The 25310-nt window shown below is 34.0% G+C and overlaps 4 protein-coding genes across 6 annotated transcripts; 3 read left to right on the top strand and 1 right to left on the bottom strand.

Annotated features, from left to right (window-relative positions):
• Positions 1–4816: 4816 nt before the first annotated feature.
• LOC123228523 (coatomer subunit alpha-2-like) lies at positions 4817–8534 on the bottom strand. Its single transcript, XM_044653926.1, has 2 exons — positions 7865–8534; positions 4817–7758 (listed from the first exon to the last, which is right to left on the bottom strand). Exons 1-2 carry the CDS (start codon positions 8532–8534, stop codon positions 4817–4819), a joined length of 3612 nt encoding a protein of 1203 aa, XP_044509861.1.
• A 1258-nt stretch (positions 8535–9792) lies between these two features.
• On the top strand, positions 9793–11453 carry LOC123229611 (S-type anion channel SLAH1-like; the record flags this gene model as incomplete). The annotated part of the gene is given in 2 exon segments (XM_044655538.1): positions 9793–10541; positions 11252–11453. Coding segments are annotated over 2 exon segments (951 nt in total), but the record flags the coding sequence as incomplete, so codon positions are not given.
• A 2868-nt stretch (positions 11454–14321) lies between these two features.
• On the top strand, positions 14322–17177 carry LOC123228932 (floral homeotic protein DEFICIENS-like). The gene is made up of 7 exons (XM_044654443.1): positions 14322–14668; positions 14756–14822; positions 16048–16109; positions 16215–16314; positions 16545–16586; positions 16682–16726; positions 16815–17177. Exons 1-7 carry the CDS (start codon positions 14481–14483, stop codon positions 16971–16973), a joined length of 663 nt encoding a protein of 220 aa, XP_044510378.1. The 5' UTR covers positions 14322–14480; the 3' UTR covers positions 16974–17177.
• A 979-nt stretch (positions 17178–18156) lies between these two features.
• Positions 18157–25071, top strand: LOC123229775. Of its 3 annotated transcripts, none has more exons than XM_044655723.1 (8): positions 18157–18580; positions 19594–19810; positions 19934–21636; positions 21752–21803; positions 22314–22462; positions 22880–22966; positions 23257–23385; positions 24434–25071. In XM_044655723.1, the coding sequence occupies exons 1-8, from the start codon at positions 18512–18514 to the stop codon at positions 24521–24523; spliced, it is 2496 nt and encodes an 831-aa protein (XP_044511658.1). In that variant the 5' UTR covers positions 18157–18511; the 3' UTR covers positions 24524–25071. The 3 variants fall into 3 exon arrangements, 2 of the variants coding, with proteins under 2 accessions (XP_044511658.1, XP_044511657.1); XR_006504937.1 differs by having other exon boundaries at positions 18158–18580; positions 19594–21636; positions 24434–24581; positions 24761–25071; XM_044655722.1 differs by having other exon boundaries at positions 19594–21636.
• Positions 25072–25310: the final 239 nt, after the last annotated feature.

Raw genomic sequence — 25310 nt, 5'->3', positions numbered from 1 at the left:
AAGTAGAATTTTAATGGATGTGACAAAAAAATTAAAGGAAAATCAAAGGGCGATATCAACTTAAAGAGTAGTGTTATATACATAATTTTTATATATAAATAAAATATATTATCATATAATTGAATAATTAAAAAATAAAAATAAAATTATATTTAATCATATTATAATATATTATTATTTATATATAAAATTATATATATAAATTGTATACATAGCCTTATCCTAACTTAAAATGGGTGGAAGATTGAGGGATTTGACAGAAGTTATAATAATTGGGAGGGGAAAGACCAATTTGTAGGAGCTAGTTCAATAATTGTGTGGCTATATTGTTGTCTTTCACTCTTGAGCCTCGAGCTTCACTTTCTTATGCTTGGATCTACCACAGTCACTCATTCAAAATTTAACTTTAGCTAGCCGCTCACTATTAGTGCTAATTAATCTCTTTTATTTGCTCCTCTTAATTACTAATTTAATTGTCTTATGTTTTATCATAGACATTAAGGATAATGTTTCACATGTATGATATATATGTTATAAGGGGTTATGAATATAATTCATGTTGTCTGTTACTCTCAAATTAACTCTCCCTTTTAGATTTGTCGAACTGAATTTACATATACTAACAAAAAATATACAAAATTAAGTCAAACATTAGGAAATGATAATGATAATTGAAATTAGTGAAATGATTGTATGTTCAGTATATAAGATAACGAGTAAAAATGACAAGCTTGAATTCTTTAACGTGGTTCAATCCACTGTTATGAAATTTACTTTTATAGTTATATTATTTACATTTTCGAAAAAAAATTTCTAGAAAATTATGTACAGTTGTTACATAAGAGTCCCTTAAAGAATTTAAGTTGATTCTTCGTCCCTTACCCGTATTAAGTCTTTTGTATTTATGAAGATAAGAGGTAGTACTACACACATTACACATCATCTTAAATTCAAAATTTAAATTAATTTTTATTTTATGCAAAAATAAGATAATTGTATGATCTCGATTTTGTATAAAGTTATTGTTTGCTTATATAAACAAGTGATAATAGAGAATATAATTTAATTAATAGCTACCTCTTGACAATAGGTTTCTACCTACATGTCAACTTAAGCCATGTGTAGGAATACGTTGTCGTTGTTCTTGTAGCTTGTCATTTCAAAATTACTCATCATTTTTTTTATAAGTCATCTAAGAAGTTTAGTCAATGAAGAAATTTGCCGTATTATAGGTTGAATATCTAGGACTTCAACAAGGGAAATTAGATGCACCAAATTTCTTTAGGCTCTCAATGTCATAGACTTTGTAATCTAAATGTGAAGATTAGGTATAAGTTGTAGGTGTTTCACATTGGATAAAAAATTGAAAGGGGTCTCTTAGTATTTGTATTGTATAAGAGCTTCTCTTATTCTTATAGAAAAAGGAGAAAGGCCTAAATAATAATAACATAGCCAATTATAACCAAAACATGCCTGAGTTAAAGGCCTTTTTGAACAAGATGCAGTGCATGGCTCAAAAGAAGAAAGTTGAACAAAATCTGAAAATCAGAGCTAGGTTGAAAGAGCAATGACAGTCCAACTTTATGAACATCTCTGGTCAAAGATGAGGAGGCGCATTGCTACATCACCACCATTCTTATAATTAACCATAATCATTAAGATGATTACGTGTTTTTCTTGGGTTGAAAATTCAATTAAGGTCTGACAAATTCTTCATAAGAATCTTGACCTAAGTTTGATTGGAGAAGGGTAAAAATGTAATTACACATGTGACATGAACGAAAATGGTATGTATGAATGTATGTATGTATATAGGTTTGTATGGATGGTCCCACTGAGATGAAGAGAGGTAGGTGGGTCCGGAAGGAAAAGGTTGGGGATGCATGTGAGGGACATGATGAGAGGGAGGAGTAGAGTGGAATTGATAGGTTTCCCTTTAAGCATATTATTGGTGTAATGGCCGTTACATGACATAAATTGTCTCAACAAAGGTTACAGGACTCTCTGTCACGTGCCTACTTCCGCTTTTCACTACCCTAAACCTATCAACATTCAACCCTAAAGTTTCTCATTAAATTTTATTTATTTTTTATATTGTGTGATTCTAATTAGTCACAGTCTAGCAAGACAAATGGAATTTATCAGGTCTAATATATGGCTACTACATGTAACATTATCGGTTGAGATTAAACCTGACAATTGGGCCATCACGGTCCACAATTTGGAGCCTACACGAAAAGTTCATAAGCCAGCACACAAAATTTAAAAAAATTATAAAAAGATATATGCAAATTATTTTTAGCAGCCCTACCTACAAAAGACAAACTCATGGAGGCACGCCCCACGGTTATGGGTTGTGCCTTAGACCTTGACACAATACTAACTCATGGGCACAATTCAATTTGGTTCTATCCATGAATTATTAAAAATGGGATTGAGTTAAAGTTACATTTAATCTGATTCAAGTTCAAACTAGATATAACTTCAGATCAGTTAAAATATAAATGAACTAGTTTGAGATTGATAAGATGAGTTTTGAATTTGGTTTGAAAACATTTTTACCTTGGATTCAATTGAATTGATTTAAATTTAAATAATTAGATTGACTCAAACTCAACTTGTCCCAATCATTAACTTGAGCTTGACTTATTCAATTTAAGTTTGAATTTAAAGTCAATTAACTTTCATCCAATTTAACCCTAAAACTAGTTAACTAAACATGGTTATCACAGGTACAAAAGGCCCGTTTTGTGGAACTAAAGTTCAAGGCCGAAGTTCACAAGCCCAGTTCTTAAGGAGTTTCAACGCTCAAATTGTGACAGACTCTAAGGGGATCTAAGGCCCACTTCTAAGTAAAGGGTGGTGATTTTATTTTTTAAATGCCATTTATTTGATCAATGCCCTCATTTAAAGGTAAATTTATTGTACTTGGTTAAAGGATGGGTACACTTTAAAAAAACATTCCATGGGGGCTACAAACTATTTCCCCGCTTTCAATTAGCTGGAATTTGAAAACATTCAAACTGTTGCGGGGTTAACCCGAGATAAAAGAATGATAAGTCCTTCGGAACAAAATTCTGAGTTGTCTATTAATACTGAAGGATTTTTTCCGAAAATCCCCACATGTTTCATTATACATCCCGACGTCCCACTGGTTTGGGAATTAGGACCCTAACCCCCATTCCATTAAAATTTTCAGTTAGATTTTACTAGTATAAAAGTAGGCCAAACGACTATTTCCCACCTAAGGTTTAGCGTTTTCTCAAAAGTCCCCCCTTTAACTATGGAAACACCAAACACCCACCCATGGGACCTCCAAATGGGAGGAAAGAGATCGCCGGAAGGAGAGGTTGCTTCGGGAGGGAGCGGCCGTCGGCAATGGAGCCGGAGAGGTCGCCGGAGATTTCAAAACCAAACCCTAGGGTGAAACTGTCATTTTTTAAAACTTAGGGTGGGGGAAAATTTTAGTTTTTAAAGTTTAGGGGGGCAAAATTAGATTCTATTTTAGTTTATTTTTAATATTATAGCCAAAATGACGATTTTACCCCTACCACCGTTAGGGTTTGGTTAAATCTAACCGACCATGGGTGGGTATTTGGTGTTTCCATAGTTAAAGGGGGGACTTTTGAGAAAACGCTAAACCTTGGGTGGGAAATAGTCGTTTGGCCATAAAAGTATTATATTGATATTTCATTCATAAAGAAGGGTAATTTTGAATTTTCAACTTTAAAATAAGAAACCCTAAATTAATTTCTTTCCCCTCCATATTTTATTCTTTCATTTCCATTTTCTTCTTCTGTCTCTTCCCTTTTTCCTTTCTTTCTTTTTTTTTTTTTTCGTCCTATTATCTTCATTCAAAATTGGACATGGTTTTAGTTGGACAATGACGGAGGGTTTTTTAGGTTAACAATATATTTCATGATAAAACTTGCTATGAGATGTATGCTTTAGATAATTGATTCCTATACAAAGCAATGAGATAAACCAAATCTCGATGTAAGATTAAAATCTTGTATGAACAATATCAATGACGAGTACAAATAATAAAGATAAATGATTATGAATATTTTTAACTTTGTCATTTAGATAATGATTATAATTATTCTAAGAATTAAATGATGTCAGATCATAAGCAAACTAAAGCTTATGTGTTAGGATGATATATAATATGGTTGATTGAGTATATACATCCAAATAAATTATGGATAATATTACAAAAAGATATAATATTGATATTTCGTACACACAGTCTTAACATACCAAAAATTGCGCATTAAAGAAATTGAGAGGTTTACTCGAGAAGTTGTTTGTGTTGCTATTAAAGTACTATTATAACTTATGGTTGCATAACCCTAAAAATGTAACACATATTGAGACAGATAAATTAGTTTAAGTTCTCTTTCATGGTTTTGAGTTATTCAATAAGAATATTTTACAAGTATATTCGTTCAATTATTTGTAGACTATGCTTTTTTTAGTAAGAGATATAAACCCTTTATTATAGTTGAAAAAGATAATTTACAAAGTATATGGGTATTTTCTAAAATATTTTATCAAATATAAAAATATTAATTCGAAAGTGAAAAAAAAAAGAGGATATTATATACGTGACAATAAATATACAATAATATTGTATATACTAATAATTACGTATGTTAATATATAATTATATTATCAAGTGATTTTAAATTAAAAATAAAATAAATTTAGCTAGACGGAAAAATGTTAAGTTTCAGCAGTTTAAAATTTAAGGGAAGATGAACAATTAGCATAAGCAATGCCTCAATGTTAGTGAAAAGATAGATATCGACAATTTTCATCTTATCTGGGAAGAAGAACAGAGCAATCCAGATGCATCAGAACCAATTTCTGCAAGCTCACAAACAGAACAAAGCTGTCCTTTCTGGGATGGAACAAACTTTGAACTGCAGTAAGGGCATGACACATCCTTTTGTCCTTCGTATATAGGCTCATATGTTGCTCCACAGACTACAAAAGGATTTCTAAAATCGTAATTCAGCTGGTTTGCGTCCGTCTTCTTCTCACTGGCTTTTAAGATTTGCCTGCAGATTTTTATTTGGCTTTCAATGGTGGGATTGGTCTCAAAGTATCGCCTGGCAAAGCTGGTGGCTGCACTGAAATTTCCAGCCTTATAGCATGCAACCGTGGCATTTACCAATGCTATTCTACTGTGGTTTAGCAGAAGGTCGAAGAGGGTTAAATAGGTCGCCAGCTCCTGTTGGCGAACAGGGTTGTCTTTCATTTCCATCTTCTTGAGCTCCATCTTAAGACCAAGAACATAGATTTTTACTTTGGTAATTAATTCCTTTACTTCATCTACCTCTCTTCTTGAATCAACAACAATCAGAGGAATGGTATGGAGAATGCTCAGGAAAAGTTGTGAGGCCTCTGGTAATTTCTTCATACTAAATGCTTTGTAGCCGGCTTTAAGCTTCTCTACAAGTTGAGAGAATTTGAACACAAGGGCAGGCGGGCCTCGTACGCTTGCTAATTCATTGCCTCCCCTTGACAATGCCACAGATATTACTGGAGCCGAAGAGAAGGCATGAAGATAACTCTGGCTGCCCATGTTCAGTTCGAGAAATAATGGTCTCAATGGAGCAAAGTTCTTTATACCAAGTTGCCTGTTTAGCAAGTGCATAGCAACATGAAAATTGCCAGCGGCAGTGTGTTCAGCAGCTAGAGATGTTTTTTGTGTCCAAATTTGAGTTAAAGGCATTCCAGGAGTTGGGGCAATGAATACCGAAGAATTGGCATGGCTGGAAGCTTCTGAAGTATCAGTCATGGGTGGAAGATCAAGATCCTCAAGCTCCCATCCTCCTGCTTCATTTTCTTCAATCTTTTCTTCATCCTCCAATGCCAAATTGATATCTGCATTTGACATGTTTTCGACGTCCAGAAATTCCAAGTCCTCCCCCCAATCAGCGCCTGCAGGTTCTTCATCCTCTTCCTGCACATTTCTGCCCACATTATCAAGACCACCCGCAAATATACCTCTCATGACCCTCAACAAAGGCCAATCTCCACCGCACAGGATAGGACTTGGTGGTTTCAACAAAGACAGTGTTTTCCCAGTAGGCAGAGAAGGGACATTATCTCCCAGCTCGGCCGCCAGGCTCTCAGCTTTATCTCGAATCCCATGAACTGCAGCTGTAGCATAAGCAAGGGACAAATGGCCAGTGTTCTCCAAAATTTTTATGCGTTCCCTGATATCACCCAAATAGATGGCATTGTGGAATTGACCCATTACATCATTCTTGACTTCAGCAATTTTCAGCATTTTGGACAATTTATCTAAATTTCCAGTTACAAGATAGAGAAAAGATAGCCTCTCAAAGTTCCTTGTCCTTTGGTATGCATATTCCACAATGCCTGCATTTCCCTGTCGCAGGGCCTCGATGCCCAATTGATACCAATAATCTTTCTCATCGATTTCCTTTGCAGCAGCAACAGCGATCTGGATGTTACCACTCTCCAATGCCAAGTTAAAACGTGTTCTCTCATTCTTCACAAAATGAAGAGCAATCTCTGCGAAACCTTTCTGCTTCAGATATGCAATCATGGCTTGCCCGCATAGATTCGAGCTCCTAATCATGCCCATAACCAGGTCGTATCTCTTCTTCAGGAGAGACAGCTTGAAGAGATATTCAGTAGCATCAATGACAATGGCGTGATTTTTCCCATCTCGGTCCAAACAATATATGTTGTCTCTAGAAACTTTCGTTATGTAAACTGGGGCATCAAGAGTCCTGATAATTCCGCTGTCTCCATTTGGAAGGCAGTATTTGATGTGATTCAGAGTAGTATATATGAAGACACCATTCTCATCCCAAGCTCCACTTTTTATCCTGACTGTCTCACAGAGAATACATTGATGCACAAGCTTCTTACTGGCTATCCCTATCGAATGTTTGCACAACAAAGCAACATTCTCCATATCATTTGACCAAACAACATCCCTAACAAAAAGTGTTTGAAGCTCCGCAAGAATAATCCTCTGCTGGAGATCAAAAATAAACACTCTGTCATCTGTTCTGCACAGCAGGCTTCCAGTTCCAGCATAAAATATTACATCCACAATGACAGGAAGCACAATCCTCTTTACAATCTCATTCTTAAGGTTCTTGAGAAGAACTTGGTTGCAGCTCTTATCTAAAACAGCAAACCGATTTCGAGCCACGAAAACAGCTGATCCTCCCATACCTCTTTTCACCTCCTGAATCATCTCACCCATGCCATAGCTTTCTTTAGGTATAGTGTAAAGTTCATAGGACCCCCCATCCACATCAGAACAGATTAAAACAGCATTCTCAGTAGGGTTATAAGAAAGCCTTCTTGCCACTGGAGTTAAGCTAGTAGTAGCAGGCCTTCTAATCAAGATTACCTGACCGTCAGTCTGAGTTGAGAATTTGTAACAGCGCAGGAATCGATCTTTGACATGAAACATATAATCACCACTCACAGAAAAAGCAGGCCGTTCTCTCTCCAATTTAAAAACAATCAACCCATTATCATGTCCAGCAGCAAGTAAATTCTTCTCGGGATGTGATGCGAGAATCCAAAACCTGTCATGTTCCCTCCAAAAAGTCTGAACACAAGTCCTCTTTGTAGCATCCCAAATACGAATACTCCTATCTTCCGAATTGGACACTATAATATCCTGCCTGGCGTGGAATATAGCACACGATACATTGTTTATGTGCCCTCTCAAAGTGTCCACTTCCCAAGCCTTTGAATCTGAAACAAGAAAGCCACAACATAGAAGAACAAGTTAAAAATTGGAGGGCTCTTTTCCTCTGTTAAATATACCAGAGATTTTTTTTTTTTTTTTAAAAAAACCCACCATTCATCCGCCAAATTTTGACTTGGTGATCATCGGCTGCTGAGACAATTAAAGGAAGAGTGGGATGGAAAGATGCCCAGTTAACTCCTCGATCATGGCCCTCTAAAACATACTTAACAACTGCATCAAACCCGCCAAACAAATCGTTGTTCATCCGGCCTAATTGTTTCAATCGCATGATATCCCACACACGAATTGTTTGATCCAGGGACGCTGAAACAATCAGGTCGTCAATAGGATGAAACAATGCACACATTACATAATGATTGTGCCCGGTTAGTACAGAAAGACAGGTACGTGATTGCCAGTTCCAAATTCTGATACTTTGGTCATCGCTGGCACTGACAATCCAAGGATATTCTTGATGAAATTCAACGGTTCGAACATAATCAAGGTGGCCAGTAAGAGTAAACAAACACCTGTGTAATTTATAATTCCACACCTTGATTTTATAATCGTCACTTCCTGAAACAAACAGAGGCTGAGACCTGTGAAACTGGACACTCCGGACGGGTCCATCGTGCTCATCAAACCGATCGACTAACGTGCCCATCCTGTAATCCCACATCTGGATCACCCCACTGTGAAGACTAGCCAAGATCCATGGCCTCTTGCAGTGAAAACTCAGACCCTTCACTCTGTTACTCTTCGTCTCGAATTTTGTCAACATTATGATTCATTTATTCTTTCAATCGTATGAAATAATGGTGATTGTTGAATGGAAATTTGTCAGGAAAATTATCATGTTCATCTAGTTGTCTTAAATTGGTAACTTTAAAAGATGAATCGCTTTTTCAGGTTTTTATGTATCATCGAGCTAGACCCTGCATATTAGGAGGAAATGTGGTGGCATGATAAGAAGGCAATAAAAATGAAACATTAAAAATTTATTTCGGGGCCGAAAATGTGCATCCTGTTGAGAATTAGTCCCTACTAAAACATAAACATAACTATAAGATAAGGACACAAAATTGAAGTTTTTATTGGGATCTGGATTTGCAAGGAGATTTGTTGTGATAGCGGAGGCCTGATCCTGGTATGAGCGATATGATTCATTGGATGTACTCTGCGTTACAACTTAGTAAATACAATGGGTAAATCAACAATGACTTGTAATAAAGTAAGTATAACTTTTGTGCAAAATATGTGTCACCTATGAAGTGCTTAAAACCAATTTTGGATAATCGGTTTGATATGAATTTAAACTGAATCAAATTTTTAGTTTTGAAAAAATTATAAATCGAAATCAAACTGATTTGAAATTAAACAGTTTTGAACTGAGTAAAAAAAAAAGCAAGTTAAGTGAACTAAATTTTTGGTAAATTACTCTTGAATTGAATTTTATAGGTTTACCAAAGTTTTTTTTTTCAATTTTTTCAAACCAGTTTCCTACTTTATTATTTCTTGAATTTATATTCGAATCAGATTTTTTCAATAATCGATTTTTCAATTTAGTTATTAATTTGGATATGAATTCAGTCTGATTATCAAATAATTTTAAACACTGCTAACAATCTAGTGTGAATATGTTAACCAATGTTTTTACATAAAATCTATATTAAAATTTATAGGAAGGGATGTGTGTAAGAGAAAAGAAAATTAGTGTTATGAGAATAATCTTTCCTCCGTCTTGTAATATTCTTTTCTTAGGGAAATTTTCCCTATTATATTTTCCATATAAATCTTGTCTTATTGTTCGCAGACTGTGACTCTCAATTGTTTATGTATGTATAAAGGGAAATTCCATATAAATTAGTCGCTTTTTTTCTTTCATAATTCCGCCAATGGCAACCCAAAATTCATCCCTGTCCGGGATTGAGCTCATCTTTGACCCGCCGGCCACCATAACGATAATTGCCACAAGAGATGAGCCTAACCTTTCCTTAATTGTTTCCAGGCAAATCACTGAAGCTCTATAATCCATCTTAATCAGATTTCATGCTGGTTACTTTAGAATAAGCCTGTCTCTTGGTAGCCAAGCTTTATTGTGGAAGACACTAATCGAACCAACTGACGATGATACAAGCACTCTACGACGTGTCTTCCACAAACTCCACCCCACAGCTTTTCATGTGTTATGGTCTCTTGCTTTCTTTACCCTTGTTTTACTTTCTCTTTTATACATTTTGCGATACTTGTTTTACTTTAAGATGGTGAAAATAGAATTGTTACACCATGTAGGGGTTAACTATCTATATGCCCCTTGGATTTCATGGCTTCTTTTACTTCATTCTGCACCATTTGTTAATCCAAAAACCTCGTATCTTGTTCTATGGTGGGTTTTTGCTGTTCCGGTGGTGGCGCTTGATGTGAAGATTTATGGTCAGTGGTTTACCAGAGGAAGGGAGTTTTTATCAACAGTTGAAAACCCAACAAGCCAGTTATCCGTCATTGGGAACTTGATTGGCGCACAAGCAGCAGCTGATATGTGGTGGAAAGAGAGCGCTGTTTGGTTATTTTCACTAGGGATGGTGCATTATTTGGTGCTTTTTGTAACACTTTATTAGCGACTATCTGGAAGCCATCGGCTTCCAGCCATGCTAAGGCCAGTTTTCTTCTTGTTCTTTGCAGCACCCATTATAGCAAGCCTGGCTTGGGAATCCATAGCGGATGATTTTGATACTGCATCAAATATGCTTTTCTTCCTCTCGCTGTCCCTCTTCACTTCACTGGTAAATCATTTTTGTTGCATTAAAGTTTTGATCAAGAAATTGACCTAGTTTGGAAGCATCAACGTAAAATTTATGTTGAAACGTTTAATATAGTATCATTGGAATTGATCTCAATTTGACATAATAATAAAATAAATTATAGGTTATTTCTGGTTCATGGCTTTCCTTTGCAGGAAGTGACATATTGTAGACCTGATTAAGGTTGTAGAGAGTTGTTTTCATGTTTTCTAATTAGATAATTTATTATTATTTTTTGATAATAATTAAAACATGTGCATCTAATTTTAAATACCCAATTAGATATCGAATTATGTGTCCTTATGTGATTCTGATGATTTTGAATTAATATCAAAATAATATTTAACAACCCGTATCCAACTGGTACTAATTCAAAGGTGAATGCATATAATTCAACTCTCAATAGAGAAAAAATAATATTCTAAGATATTTAACCTTTTACTAAAAATTTTTTATTGAAAAAATTAAATCTTTAGACTTCCTTATAAAATGAACGAAACTTTTAGAATTTTACTGCTTAAGGCATTGGTAAATAAAATTAAAATCGTTTATTTTGTTTTATTTTGAAAACAAAGTGATTAATTAGTTGATATTTTCAATAAAAAATGGTGAAAACTTAGTAAATTTAATTAATAGAAAAATATAAAAATTGGATATATGATTAAATCTAATTCATTATACATATGAACAGGTTTTTTAGACCAACACTCTTCAAGAGATCAATGAGAAGGTTCAATCTGGCATGGTGGGCTTACTCATTTCCTCTGACTCTGCTTGCTCTAGCTTCAACTGAACATGCACAAGAAGTTAAAGGCGACAATAAACAAGTTCTAATGCTTTCCCTTTTGTTTGATAATCTTCACTCTGCTCAACCCCAGCATGCTATTACCAGACAATGACCCAATCGCTAGTCTAGATAACAATATTGCCATCCACTCGTAGTGTTTGTCATGGTTATCAGTATTCTACAATATGATATAATGTATATTAAAAATAATACATATCCTAAAGTATATCAAATTACTATAATACGATCTATATATCGTATGATACGATATGTATCATATGATATAATATGAATTACAAGTATGGATTGATACAACATTTTATAGAAATTGAATATATAATAGAAGTGTATATGAGAAATTTTATATTTTTAAGAGTATTTGAGATATTTTTTAAAATGATAGCAGGTTAATTAGAATTTTTTACAATTTTATTAATATGTTAATATATATATATAAAGTGTATCCTACGATACTGTACATGATATAAAAATTTATTTATTTTTTTATATACAATTAATTGCCATCGAGGAAATAAAACTTAGGGAAATCAATCAAGATTAAATCAAAGTAAAATATTGGGAGTCCATTAAAAGATAATGAGATTTTAGGAGTTATATTGATATTTTACTTATATTAACTTAAACATTTTTCAAACACCATTTGACCCGTTTAGTCTATCGTTGGGTTCTGTTTATTATTTGGTTTGAATCCATTGAACTCGAGTTAAAACAATTTTAATTTGTTGAGTTGAAGCTTGGTGCCAAAGATTGATGTTAACTTCAAAGCTCATCTTATCCATGATTTTTTTCTTCTCATTCTCTATTGTTTTAACTTTTTTTATGTTACTATTTATCTATGTGTTACTGATCACTAACTTGTATAAACTCTTAATTTGAGTCAAACTTGAATTAACTCTTGTTTAGATTCATCTCTGCTCGAATCCACCCCAATTATTGTGACATTTAAGTGCCAAAGATTAGGCTACCAAACTTGCCCGAAAGTGTAGTAGTAACATAACAACATTTTAAGTAACTGATACATCATCAGTGACAGTATCGTTTATACATAGTTACTGCTCAGCTTCCAGCAAGAAATAAAGGAGAAGAAAATTAAGAATCATGGTGGGTCATCCCACAACAGAAGTGAAAAAGGCTGAGTGTAAGTTTCCAACTGTGAGGAAAAAAGATCAATTTATAATGTTTATGCAGGAGCTAGCTCAAGTTTACTTGTTGGATTTGAGTTTGTCTTCTTTCATTTGAATTGAATATCTTTATATATTATTCTTCTAAGCACATGAGGCACATTAAATAATTAAAAGAAGTTAGTTGTTTTTTTGGGAATCTTCTAACCCTGAAGAAGCTTTGGATATTTGCTTTTATAAACAAGCTTTATCTTTTCCTTCTGCCAATGCATGATTGTACGTAATAGAAGAATTTTCTTATGTTCTTACTATATATATAATTTGAATTTAACAGACCAAAAACCGATCCCCACACCAGCATAAAAGACACAAATCAGATGTTCTTACTGTATAATGTGTTCTTACTATATATATATATCAATTTTTAGCTCAAATCAGATGGTAGATTTGCACAATCTGAAAAATTTAACATTGGCTGACCCATGACATGGGACACAGCTTACAGCTAGATATATAGTTGACAGTTCAAAACGTGCAAAAATTTTGGTAGAAGATGTTGATTTCAGAAAGATGGCACAATCACATGGAAGACATTATAACAAAAAGAAGATGATGCAAACCTGTCCCGGGCCAAACTAGAGATGGCAACATGTTAAGTAAAGATTGAATGCGTTATTTCTCATTCTCATCTTTACAGAAAAATCTTTTTTTTTTTCTGTCTTTATCCTACCCCCAATACGAAAATGGTAGAGAATCATTATCAAAAAAAAAAAATATTTCTCTCTCCAATACATAAATATTATTTATCAAAAATAATAAAATATTTATTAAATGTTATAACACATTTGTAATAATTCAAAATTTTTTTAAATAATTCAATATGAAATAATTTATAGAATATATAGAGAAAATGATAAATCGGAGAGAAAACGAATCATGGATATATTTATTTCAACCTTATCTTTATTTGAGAATCATTTCCTTGTTCGAGGAGAAATTGATCGAAGACTTAGTTTCATAGGTTAAATTGTCATCTTTAAGTCAAATCTAAATAAAATTTAATTTAAAAGAGTCAATTTAAAAATAATTGTTTTAATAACTGAAATTTTTCTTGAGTCATATCATCTCTTTCGATATTAAAGCAAGGTGAAATATCAAATCCATTAATCGGCTGTTGAGTCTTAAAACTCAAGCTCCCTCACTTGGAAATTTCAAGTAATTTCCCACTTAAGCTACACTTTGGGCAACAATTTTTCTTTCACACTCATATTCAAATAAGGATATTAGATCTGGATTATGAAACAAGTGAAAACCCAAGTAAAACAATGATTGACATCTGATGACTATATATGAACCAGAAATTAGAGTGAAGCAGAATTATTTTATACGTTAATAGGTTTGGAGGTTCTGATTAGACATTAGAGATTTGAAGTGACAATTCTAACACTAACAACGTTAATTTCTGCAAAATCATTTCTCGTATTCAATTCCCAACAACTTAGCTCCCCAGCTAGCTACTTCTTCACCCATCACCTCTACCTTTCTCCATGGCTGCACTCAATAACCCAAAGGATCTTTAACTGTCTTCTTCAAAAGGAACAGGTACTTTGATTGCATCGCGAAGCAACCCATGTCACCAAATCGGTAAAAGGCTCATTGAAAGCCAAGTCCCAGTTCAAAATTGTGCATTACAACGGGAAACGGAGGAGGGTTTATGAGGAAGAGATGAGATGAGAACGACAGAACGTCATGGGATGGTCCCCTATGCTTCGATATTTTGTTTCATTAAACAGTAAACACATTACCACGTTTTATGACTGGAGCCTTTCACCTTTCATCGATTTAGAAATGTCTTTACATTTTTAGCAACAATCTGCTCTTCCTTCTTTCTTCTTCCCACTTCTTCTTTTTTGCAATTCTTCTCTCCTTTTATTTATATTAGAGCAACAGAAAGAAAAGGAACCCACCATATTTGAGATTCAAGAGATTCAGCAGTCATGGCTCGAGGGAAGATCCAGATCAAGAGGATTGAGAACTCAACCAACAGGCAGGTCACTTACTCTAAGAGACGAAATGGCATTTTCAAGAAAGCTAATGAGCTCACCGTTCTTTGCGACGCTAAGGTTTCTATTATCATGTTTTCTAGCACTGGCAAGCTCCATGAATACATCAGCCCTTCCACTACGTATGTAACTTTCAAAACCCTAATTTTTCTTTTCACTGATCTGATCAATTTTTCGTTTAATTTTGTTCCTTTTTGGGTTGAACACAGAACAAAGGAGTTTTTTGATGAGTACCAGAGGATGTTAGCAGTTGATCTTTGGACCTCTCAGTATCAGGTATATTTTGAACACAGTCCTTCAATATCTAGCCTTGTGTCTTGCTGGATGAATGTTGAGCTTAACCTAAACTACGTAGGGTCCAATTTTCACAAATCTAAGCTAAAGTGAGATCCCTTTGCATCATACATTTCAAGATCAATTTATGAACACCCCATTTGACTCTCTCATGCACATTTTAGGAAGATGCTCTTACTGTCTAATTGCATTCTGATCAAGATCTGAACAAACATGAGACTTAGATAAGATGGGAAGAATAAAATAGTAACCTATTTCATGTTATGGGACCAAATGTTAGAAACCTTATTACGCAAACAGAAACTGGAAATCAAAATGACAGATCTACATGGTGTGGCTAATAATGCCTACATCCATGGTCACGGTATGTTCTCTTAAGGGATATAACTATATATTATATGGGATTATGACAACGCAATTATAATAAACCGCTCATTAAACTGTGTTCTAGGGGCTTCACCCTTGAGCCCCCACAAGTAGTGTTGCCCCCTAGTCCCCGCACATTGATCAGGCAACACTTGCTTGGTTACGAGATTACACTCTACAATGACTCTTAACAAACCTTACAAGGATATCCTTTAAACACGATCAAACTTCACACTCCAAACCTAGGTATTTCCATAAAAGTTTCCCTTTGAAGTTGAACAACACAAGCCAAGCTTCAAAATATATACAAAATATCTCCAAGAAGTTCATTACATTTTAGAATATTATAGTTCTATTCTAGGCAGTGCATATGTACAATAACTGAACAAAATATTTGTTGACTACAGCCACATTTCACCCTGATAATAAGATACAAAAGTTCCATATTGTTTATTTGGGTTATTCTAGAAGCCAATGGTCTCAAATTCCAAAATCTTTCTTAATAGAGTTAAAGAATTAAAATTCTATTTAGGTGGAACATGTAAACATACATATCATGTGCAAGGCCGATAATCAAATAATATATTTACATCAGTTTTGAAAATACTGAGAGAATTAAAGTTTTGACTGGTAAGTGTATGCCATGTATACATGTCTATCAATTTCAAAGCCACTGATTTTGATAGCTTAAGAGGTAATAGAGAGTAAGATAGCAAGTCATAGTGCCCATATATATATATTTATATAAAATTCTTTATCTATTTATGTTTCTACTCTTTTGAAATTTAGTTGTAAGAAATATTCTCTTTGTAACTTAACATATTTGTATCACTTTGTGTAGAAAATGCAAGAGAAGCTGAAGAGCTTGAAAGAAATGAATATGAATTTGCGGAGGGAAATCAGGTAATGAAGAGAGGTGTTTATGTTGTAACTTTCCCTTTATCAGATATTAAACTATATGATCAGTTATATATATATTAATGTTCATCCCATCTAAATTATTCCTAGGCAAAGATCGGGTCAATGCTTAAACGATCTAAGCTTTGAGCAGCTGCCTCTTCTGGAGCAAGACATCGATAATGCCTTAGGGGTTATTCGTGAACGAAAGGTTGTTATTTTATTTGTCCATTTAGCACTACTCCATGAAACCTTTATTTTCAATTATGGCTATGAAGTTGAAGCCTTTCCCTCTTTTGAAACTGATACTCAATAAGCACTTGTTCATCAGTGGAGATTAGTTTCTGGGGATTCTTCTTTTTCTATTGATCATGCTCCTAACAGCTTTTTCTCTCTCTCTCTCTCTCTTTCTCTCTCTTTTTTTTTTTTTTCTTATAACAGTTTAAGGTGCTCTCAAATCAGATTGAAACTAAAAAGAAGAAGGTACAATCTGTTTCCCAACAAGTAGCTGTAATCAATGACAAAAACTTTTCCTTTTTCTTGAATTCTCATTACTTCTGAATCTCCATTTGTTTCAGTTAAGGAATGAGGCAGAAATACATAGAAGACTCCGGAGTGAATTTGTAAGTTCTTCTTATGCTTTCATTTTTGCAATATAAATATTAAGAAGAAGAGAAAACTTACAACATGAACTTGGATATTATCAATCAGGAAGCAAGAATGGAAGATCCACAGTATGGTTTGGTGGACAACGAAGAGCATTATGAAACTGTTATTCCTGGCTTCTTTGCTTTGCGCTTGCAACAAAACCAGCCAAATGCTCACGCTGGATCAGGCTCAGATCTCACAACCTATCCCTTGCTTGACTAGCGCTATATCAAAGCTTCCTTATTATTCTATATTTTTTAAGACTGAGGACTTATTGCAGTGTTTGAAGCTGCGTTTGCATTCAGTTGTGTATTACTCTTGGCTTGTGTCTTGGTTTCACTGCTTGTATGTGTTAGGACGACGACGACGATGATGGATACTATTTAAATGTGGTTTATTTAAGTAGATCCTTCCTGCTTTTGTCTAGGCCCATGTAGCTCTTTGGACTGGATCACATTGGGCCCAAACTGACCAAGAATGAAAGTTGGGTCCTATTATCCTCTCAAGTTTGATTTAATTCAAACTTAAATCGGATAAATTGATTCAAATCTTTAAGTTTAAATTGATTTGAATCAAATTCAAATTTAAATCATAATTTATTAATTTTTAATTAATTTCGAGCTATCTCTTTTGAGTCAATCCGCACTGGGTCTTGTTTGCCTTAACAGATATATCCCTACCCTATATCTATGGCAAAAAGCTTATTGGAGAGAAAAGTTAAGATGAAACTCATCTGAATAATAAATAGGAAGTTAAAATTTTTTTAAATTTAAAATGAAAAAAATTTGTCGTTTCATCAAAACTTAGATAGAAAATAGTCGTTTGACCTATTTATTAATTTAATAAAATTATCTGCATATCGTTTTGAGTAGTTAAATGCTTATTTAAATGATTTTTCTTATATAATTAGATAATTTTGAATTAAAAATAAAAATAATATTTAATCAAATAATAATATATAATTTAAATATTTAATTAAATATTCAAAAATTGCACAAATGAGAGAGAAATTCAATGAAGAAGGTAGGTAGAAAAACAAAGTCAACAGGAGACAAAAATGCTTGTCAAAGAAGGAAAAAAGGAAAAACTTGGAGACAATTTTTTAAAATTTAGATTGAGAGGGAAAATTATTAGTTTTTAAAATTTAGATGAAAAAAGAGATAAAAATTTTAAATTTTATTTTTAATATTATTAATTAAATAATAATTATTTCTTTAAATTTAATTTATTTTGTTATCTTTAATAATTAATATTTAAATTTTTAATAGGTGAAAGTTTGGTGCTGGAGTAAACCTTGGGTGAGTGAGAGTGTGGAAATAAGTCTATTGGCCTTCCAAAATTATTCAGAGGATTTCTTGTGTGGCACGAAAACTTGAGGCAAAATATAAGGTATTATAATTAAATTCCTTTCCCTTCGTTCTCGTCATCTTCTGTAGAAGAAGAATCGCACGTGCCTTGACCTGACAAAGATTCCACAGAAAATCCATGAAATCCGCTGTCATCTGAAACCGCCGAGTCATTGCCCAGTGTTCATTTATAAAATGCTCACCGTGCTTGTCAGCCCAAACAAACGCAATTATTTATAAATATATAATAAACTAATAATATTATTATATTTAGGGTTTTTTTCTCTGCTTAATCCCCAGCTCTGTGCTATTTCCACGTCTCCCTCTCACAGGAAACAAGCAAGCTCTAAGAGAGAGGGAGGGAGAGTCAAGTAGAGAGTGGAGACAAAGAAAAGTTTTTGATAGATTTTAGTGATGGGAGCTCTCGCTCCAATTTCTCCTTGGTTACCAGAAGATGACCTTCTGCTAAAAAACTCTATTGAGGTATTTCTTTTTTTCTTTTCTTTTTATGACGCATTGTTATGTTATGAAGTGTTAATATGGAAATAACTGCGCTGTATTTTGTGTTCAAAACATCAATTAGTTTAATAAATGGTGTTTCTATTCCGTTATAACATCTGTTATGCGTTACCATTGGAAGATTTTTCTCAATTAGGTTTCGAATGAAACCCTCTAATCAGTCAAGTGCTTGTAACTACTTGAAGATTGAAGCGACCCCTTTAGGTGTTATTCTTTAATCTGTTTTCGTAGGTTATATAACAGTGCCATTTTTAGTGTTTCTTTACTCAGGAAACTATTTCAGTTTGTTGAAATTGATGGAAGCTGAATATTCTACCTAGTGGCAGGTTTGGCAGAATCATATATTTCTGCTTACTATTCATGAATAGTTTATATCTGGAGGCCAAACTTCCTAGTGTTTTGGAGTTGCTACTTTAAGGCTTGCTATTGAATAGTGCTAGGTAGATGATGAAATTCGTGTGGCAAAAGCTTTTAGGTTTCCTAAACTGGCATGACAGTTTGCTCGTTTTTCAGGATTTAGACCATAGTGGCCAGTGTTAAGTGCAGGATGGCTGAAGGAAGTAATGTTATGCTGTCATTGTAGATTTCTTGTGATTTATTTAGAAAGCATACAAAAAGAAAAAATTCTCTAAATTCAGTGTTTGAATGACAAATATTTATAGTGAGAGTAGCTTAATATTCTTGAGAATCAGAATGCATAGGCTGTTCAAACCTCCACCTTGTTTTCATCTTTGTTATCTGTTCCTGCTAGTATGTTGTAATTGTGTTTTTATAGGATGACTGATCACAGAGAGTTGCAAATGGCCTTGTTTATTCTCTATTTGTTATTTTGAATTTATATTCCTTTTCCTTTGAAGAGAATTGGAGACAGGAAATACCCCTGCCAATGTATTCATTGTGTAACCATTTGTTTATCTTGCTATGAGTCATAATTAATTCTTCTTTATGTTTGATTCTATATCTGACTTCTGCTGCAGGCTGGTGCTTCCTTGGAATCACTTGCTAAAGGTGCGGTGCTTTTCTCCAGGAAATTCACTGTTCAAGAACTGCAAGCTAGGTGGCATTCTCTTCTTTATGATCCAGTTGTTTCTGCTGAGGCTTCTTTTCACATGATTGATTTTGAGCGTTCTGCACCCACTCTACCATCAAAATTCAGTAGAGCTGGAAATTCAAAAGAAAACAGAAAATTTTCTGGTAAGAGAAAAGTAGAAACTGTCCGCAGTTGTTATTATGCTTTGCATAAGAGAATTCGAAATGAACCTTTTAACCCTATGGATTTGAGTTTTCTTGTTGCACATGGCAATGAAAATTTCTTAGGAAATGAAGAAGAACCTCTATCTGGAAACTGCATGCTGAGCCATCCAATGCCAAATCATTATGGACTACAAGAATTGAATTTGGATAATATGGCGCATGCTTTTCCTGAACTGGATGGTGGAACTGTTGGTGAGAATGGTTGCCTAGCTCATGGTTTTCATGGGGAACTTGTTCACCCAGTTGATGAAGATTTTGTTATGCAGCATGATAATATTCAAGAAGATATTCCTGATATATTTGAAGAGAATCCTCCTTTTACAAGGCATGGCCCTGGGCTTGAGGATTTGGGTCAACCAAAACTTCCTGGCCTGTTTGGAGCAGAACATTTAGATGCAAATCCACCATCTGCCTATGGACAAATTCATAATGATCCAGGAAATGTTTGTTCTGAGTTTGAAGGTAACCAGGTCTTTCATGCACCTATTCCTGAGTGCAATGGTTCATTTCAGAACTTGGAGTACCCATCTCCACTTCCTGAGATGCCAATCTGGAAAGCAGTTGAAGAGATATCAACTCCAGCTATTCCAGTTGATGACAGCCTTAGAGAAAAAGATATGCATACTGGAGATACATTTGCACTTAATGATGATGGTGGTGAGGACACAAGTGCACCAGGATGTGACTTTGTCCATGCAGATTCAAATTTAAAGATACAGATGTCATGTGATGATTCAAAAAGTCCTGCTGCTAGCACAGAAAATTATCTGGCTGAATTGTCTAATTCTCTTCTCAACTTTACAAATGATGAACTCCTCCTTATGGATGTTGATGGAAAAGAAATAATTGATAAGACTTACTATGATGGTCTTTCACTTTTGTTGAGTTCACCAAATGAGGTCAATGAAGACCGCTTGCCCACTGCAGAACAAGAGACACCGGCTACCCTATCAAATTCATGTGGTATACTTCCTACAGAGTCAGTTGGAAAAGTCCAAATGCAATCTTCTGCATCTGCTCTGGATCCTCATCCTGAACTGGTTGATGGAATTATTTGCTGCACATTGAACACGGAAGATCCAGATATTCCTTCCAATGATGATGTTTTCCTACTCATTCATACACACCGTCCCTCATCTCCCATTGCTACCCAGCGCAATTTTAAAGAAGTTGGTAATCCAATTTCTAGCTCTGTTAGGGACTTTCGAAGCAGCCAAAGTTCTAATGAAGGAAATCCAGTCTTGATGCTGAGAGATCAGGAAAACCTTGTACAATCTCATGTCTCATCTGAAATGATTGGATCACAGGTGATACCAGAAAAACGTCAACTGCACTTGGTTCTTGATTGTGGAGTTAAATTTAAGTCCCCACATTTGGCATCTAGAACTTCAGCTATTGCTTCTGGTGGTTCCAAACAAATTAATGCAGTGAATATTGGCACAGACGCTCTTCAGCATGCAAGACTGAAGGAAGAGAATGAGGAGATAGCATTGGTGAAGGATCTTGGTTGTTCCTTGATGGATTCTTTTCCAGAGAAGCCAGCTATTGGCTCTGATGGCTACAAAAGCCATGAAAGAAATGCTAGTGGCATTAAACAGGAATTAGATGCTCTGGAAGCTATTCAAGATCGTCAAGCATCAAATGCAGAAGCAGGATCTATAAATATCCCTGATTCAGAACCTGTCATAAATCCTCCAACTTCAGAGATAGAGCTATCAATTGAGAGTGATGATGATGTACCATATTTTTCTGATGTTGAGGCAATGGTAAATCTTGAAATTGAAGTTTCTAGTTGGTGTATGATTTTTTTGTTTCTTTGATTAATTTATTGCTTTTTTCCACTCTTTTGAGTTTAATTAAATTGTGTTTTTTGTAAATCAGATACTTGATATGGACTTGGATCCAGATGACCAGGATTTATATGAGCAGGAAGGTAATTGAGATTATTTGTTCTTTTTCCTGTATTTGTCCATGCAGCGGAAATGTGTTGTAAATGTTCTTTGAAAATCCTCTGCAGTTGATCATTTACTTCTTATGGCTTAAATTAATGGTTATAGGGGGGGATCAAATGATGACATTAAATGTCTATTTTTTTTTTTTTGTGTGTGTATGTTTTGAGGTACTTGTTGGTTGGGCATGCTCTATTGTGACTGAAAGTTTATTGGATGTACCTTTTCTTGTTGTTTGAGAAAGATGATTCTTCAAGGTATCTTTGTTGCTTTTCATTGATCCATAAATAAATAACATATATGATATGGTATTCATTTGTGAATTATGTCATATGTTTGCTTTTTGTCTTGTTCTTGTATTTATCCTGTAGACATGTCTTGCCTTCAGACAGATTGCATTTTACAAATGTGTGAAATTCTCAATTACCAGAAGAAAACATTGTTATTCTTTTCATTTTTTCAGTCCTTTGTTCTTAATTGTTTTTTATTTGTAGTCTCAAAATATCAGCATGAAGATTCTAAGAAGGCGATTATGAGGCTTGAACAGGGTGCTAATGCTTACATGCAAAGAGCCATTGCTTCTCATGGAGCCTTTGCCATTTTGTATGGCCGCTATTCAAAGCATTATATTAAGAAACCAGAGGTATTTTAAATGCTACAAACTCTTGTTTTACTATTTGTTGGATATAATAATCTTAATTACCTTTTTTGTTTTTTTCATTTCTCTCTCTTTGCAGGGGTTTCCCTCCAAATAACATTTTATTATAATAATACTATTACCTCATAAATTTTGAAAGCCTTACTAAATACTTTATTCTGGAATTAGGAAACTATATTTTGCATAAAATGAGCATAGGTAGTTGATCACATTTGTAGAACCTGGAGCATTGTTAATTGCTCTGTTTGTAAAACTTGAAGCTTACTGAGCCCCTATAGTCCAATATAAGTTTTATAACTCAATTTATGTGGTATACTGAGGTTCAATTTTATTCCACAGGAGCATTCTTTTATTATTAATTTTTGAATTTTGTGTAAGAATTTATCAATTTTATTTGCATAGGTTTTACTTGGTAGAGGTACAGAGGATGTTATTGTTGACATTGACTTAGGAAGAAAAGGGCGTGCAAATAAAATATCTCGACAGCAGGTGAGAATTGTTTCATTTTCACTTCATTCACATTTAGTTTCAACACCTTTATGCAGCTTTAAATCTATTGAATTACACTGATGCTTTGTGACTATGATTAAGGTTATTGTAATCATTTATTCATATGTAAGAGTCCATATGCCTGGTAACAAATAGAAAATGAATTTGGATAAGCTATATGAAATATAATATCGAGATATATCTACAAACCTGCGTCTGTTTGCTTTTATTAAACTCGACAAAGTATATTTCCTATGTTTTTCATAAATCCTTTTTTCTCAATGGCATAGGCAATCATAAGTATGGACAAAGTTGGATCTTTTCATTTGAAAAATCTCGGCAAGTTTTCAATATCAGTAAATAGCAAGGAAGTAGCCCCTGGACAGAGTCTGACCCTTAATTCCAGTTGTTTGATTGAGGTTTGTATACAGAGTTCCTTCTCAATTATGATAATGATCTGTTGGTTGTAATTGCTTTATTGCAAAATATGTGAAACTTCCTAGGTGTAGGAATGTGCAAGTTTTTATATTCTCCTAGTAGTCTGTTTCGCTTACATTTGTATTCCATTTTCCAGAAAATAACCAGTGCTAAGTCACCATTGATAAAATATTTATGCCCAATTCTCTTTAATTATATCAGCACTGAACCTCAGTGTATCAAATCCTACATTAGTGCCCACATGAATCAGTGTTAGGCAGCTAGATTTTCAACCATTTCCAAATAAGCCATCAATTGTGTTTATGTTGCTCAATTTTGATTTTTATTTTATGGTGTTTTTTAGCGGTTGGTTATGTGTTTCTCCTGTCTCCAATTGGGTGGAATCAAATTAATGTCATTGTCACCCGCAGAAACTTCGCCCCATCTATAAAACGGCCCTTCATTTTGGTGGCAGTAGCATTAATTTTATCTTTTTTAGGAGTAGACTTTTGTTAGCCTTCAATTGGACGATTTGCTTAACTCTAACCTGAGTGGGAAGGAGGTAGATTTTTCATTTAGAATATGGAATGCATATGAGACCTTAGCTCTAAAATTTTTTCCCTTTTCATTATCTGGTGTGGGGAATGATTTTTTAAATGGATATTTGGGAGATAGTTACACATAAAATAGCATTGTAAAATAGAACCATGTTTAGGCATTTTGACATGTTCTATGGCCTTTGATAATTTGAAAATGTTTTCTCATATACAGACTATATATTTATTTAGCAAACGTTTAATGTTTTATCCGATAGTTTGATTGTCAGCAAAAAAAAATTCTGGGGAAGTATGCTTCTGACTCCTACATCATTTTGATAAATTCTGATTGTTTAGAAATTGTTATAATCTTTTCTGTTATGCCTAAATAAAATACAGTAGAATGTTTTAGATCCATTGATGTGTAGTCATGTTTATACTTTTAGTGATGCATTGAGCTTCCAGAATTTCTGTTACCTTCATTTCAATTTTACTGTAAATGGTGAATTTGCAGATAAGGGGAATGCCATTCATATTTGAGACAAACCAAACTTGCACAAAACGGTACCTGGATAGCATCTCCAAAGAAAAACCAAATTCATGAGCTCCAAGTTTGAATCATCGCTCAAATATCATGAACTAGAATGCCATGCCCTCAGAAGGTGCTAATTTTTGGTTGCACTTTCTGGGTTCCTTTTTCCAGCCATGTTTGCATCTGTAGTATTGTAACTAGGTCTTTTGGATGAAGGGAGAATAGGATACTTACTAATTCTACAAGGCATTTTGTATTTCATAGAGCTATTTCTTCTCTGACATTTGTATGCATTTGGGTGAGACGTAGGTTATATTGGTAATAATATCGCGTCATCCGCAAGGAGCCAACTGCATCTCCCTTAAAACTTTAGTCAATGGGACTATAAGCAATGATCGGAAACTCAGACTGGACCGGACCTTTCAATTCAACCTGGATCCAAAGCCAACACTCTCTAGGGGAATGGTCCAATGGCTAGAGTTTAACCAGGCAAGCTACTACATTGGGTTGTGGTTTAAAGGATTTGCGGACTTTAACAGGTAGCAATGCTTTTTTTGAGTAACACCATGTACACGAAAAATGAACATAAATTTAAATACAAATAATGACATGTTATTATATGATCAGATATTGTTTTATCGTTAAATCAAAATTATTTAATCATATGATGATATGTTATTATTTATATTTAAGTTTGTGATCATTGTTTATATATATAATTTTATTGTTTTTTTAAAAGTTAATTTAATTTTGGGATTTATTAAGAAAAGAGTAATATTATGTGTACATATTTTTTAATATATAATTGAATATATAAATAATGTCTGTTATTTTATCTTTAATTTAAAATTTTATAATT

Source organism: Mangifera indica, chromosome 11 (genome assembly GCF_011075055.1).
Source record: "Mangifera indica cultivar Alphonso chromosome 11, CATAS_Mindica_2.1, whole genome shotgun sequence".
NCBI lineage: Eukaryota > Viridiplantae > Streptophyta > Magnoliopsida > Sapindales > Anacardiaceae > Mangifera > Mangifera indica.
The sequence above is the reverse complement of the archived record's forward strand: the minus strand, read 5'-3'. Positions and strand labels throughout refer to the sequence as shown.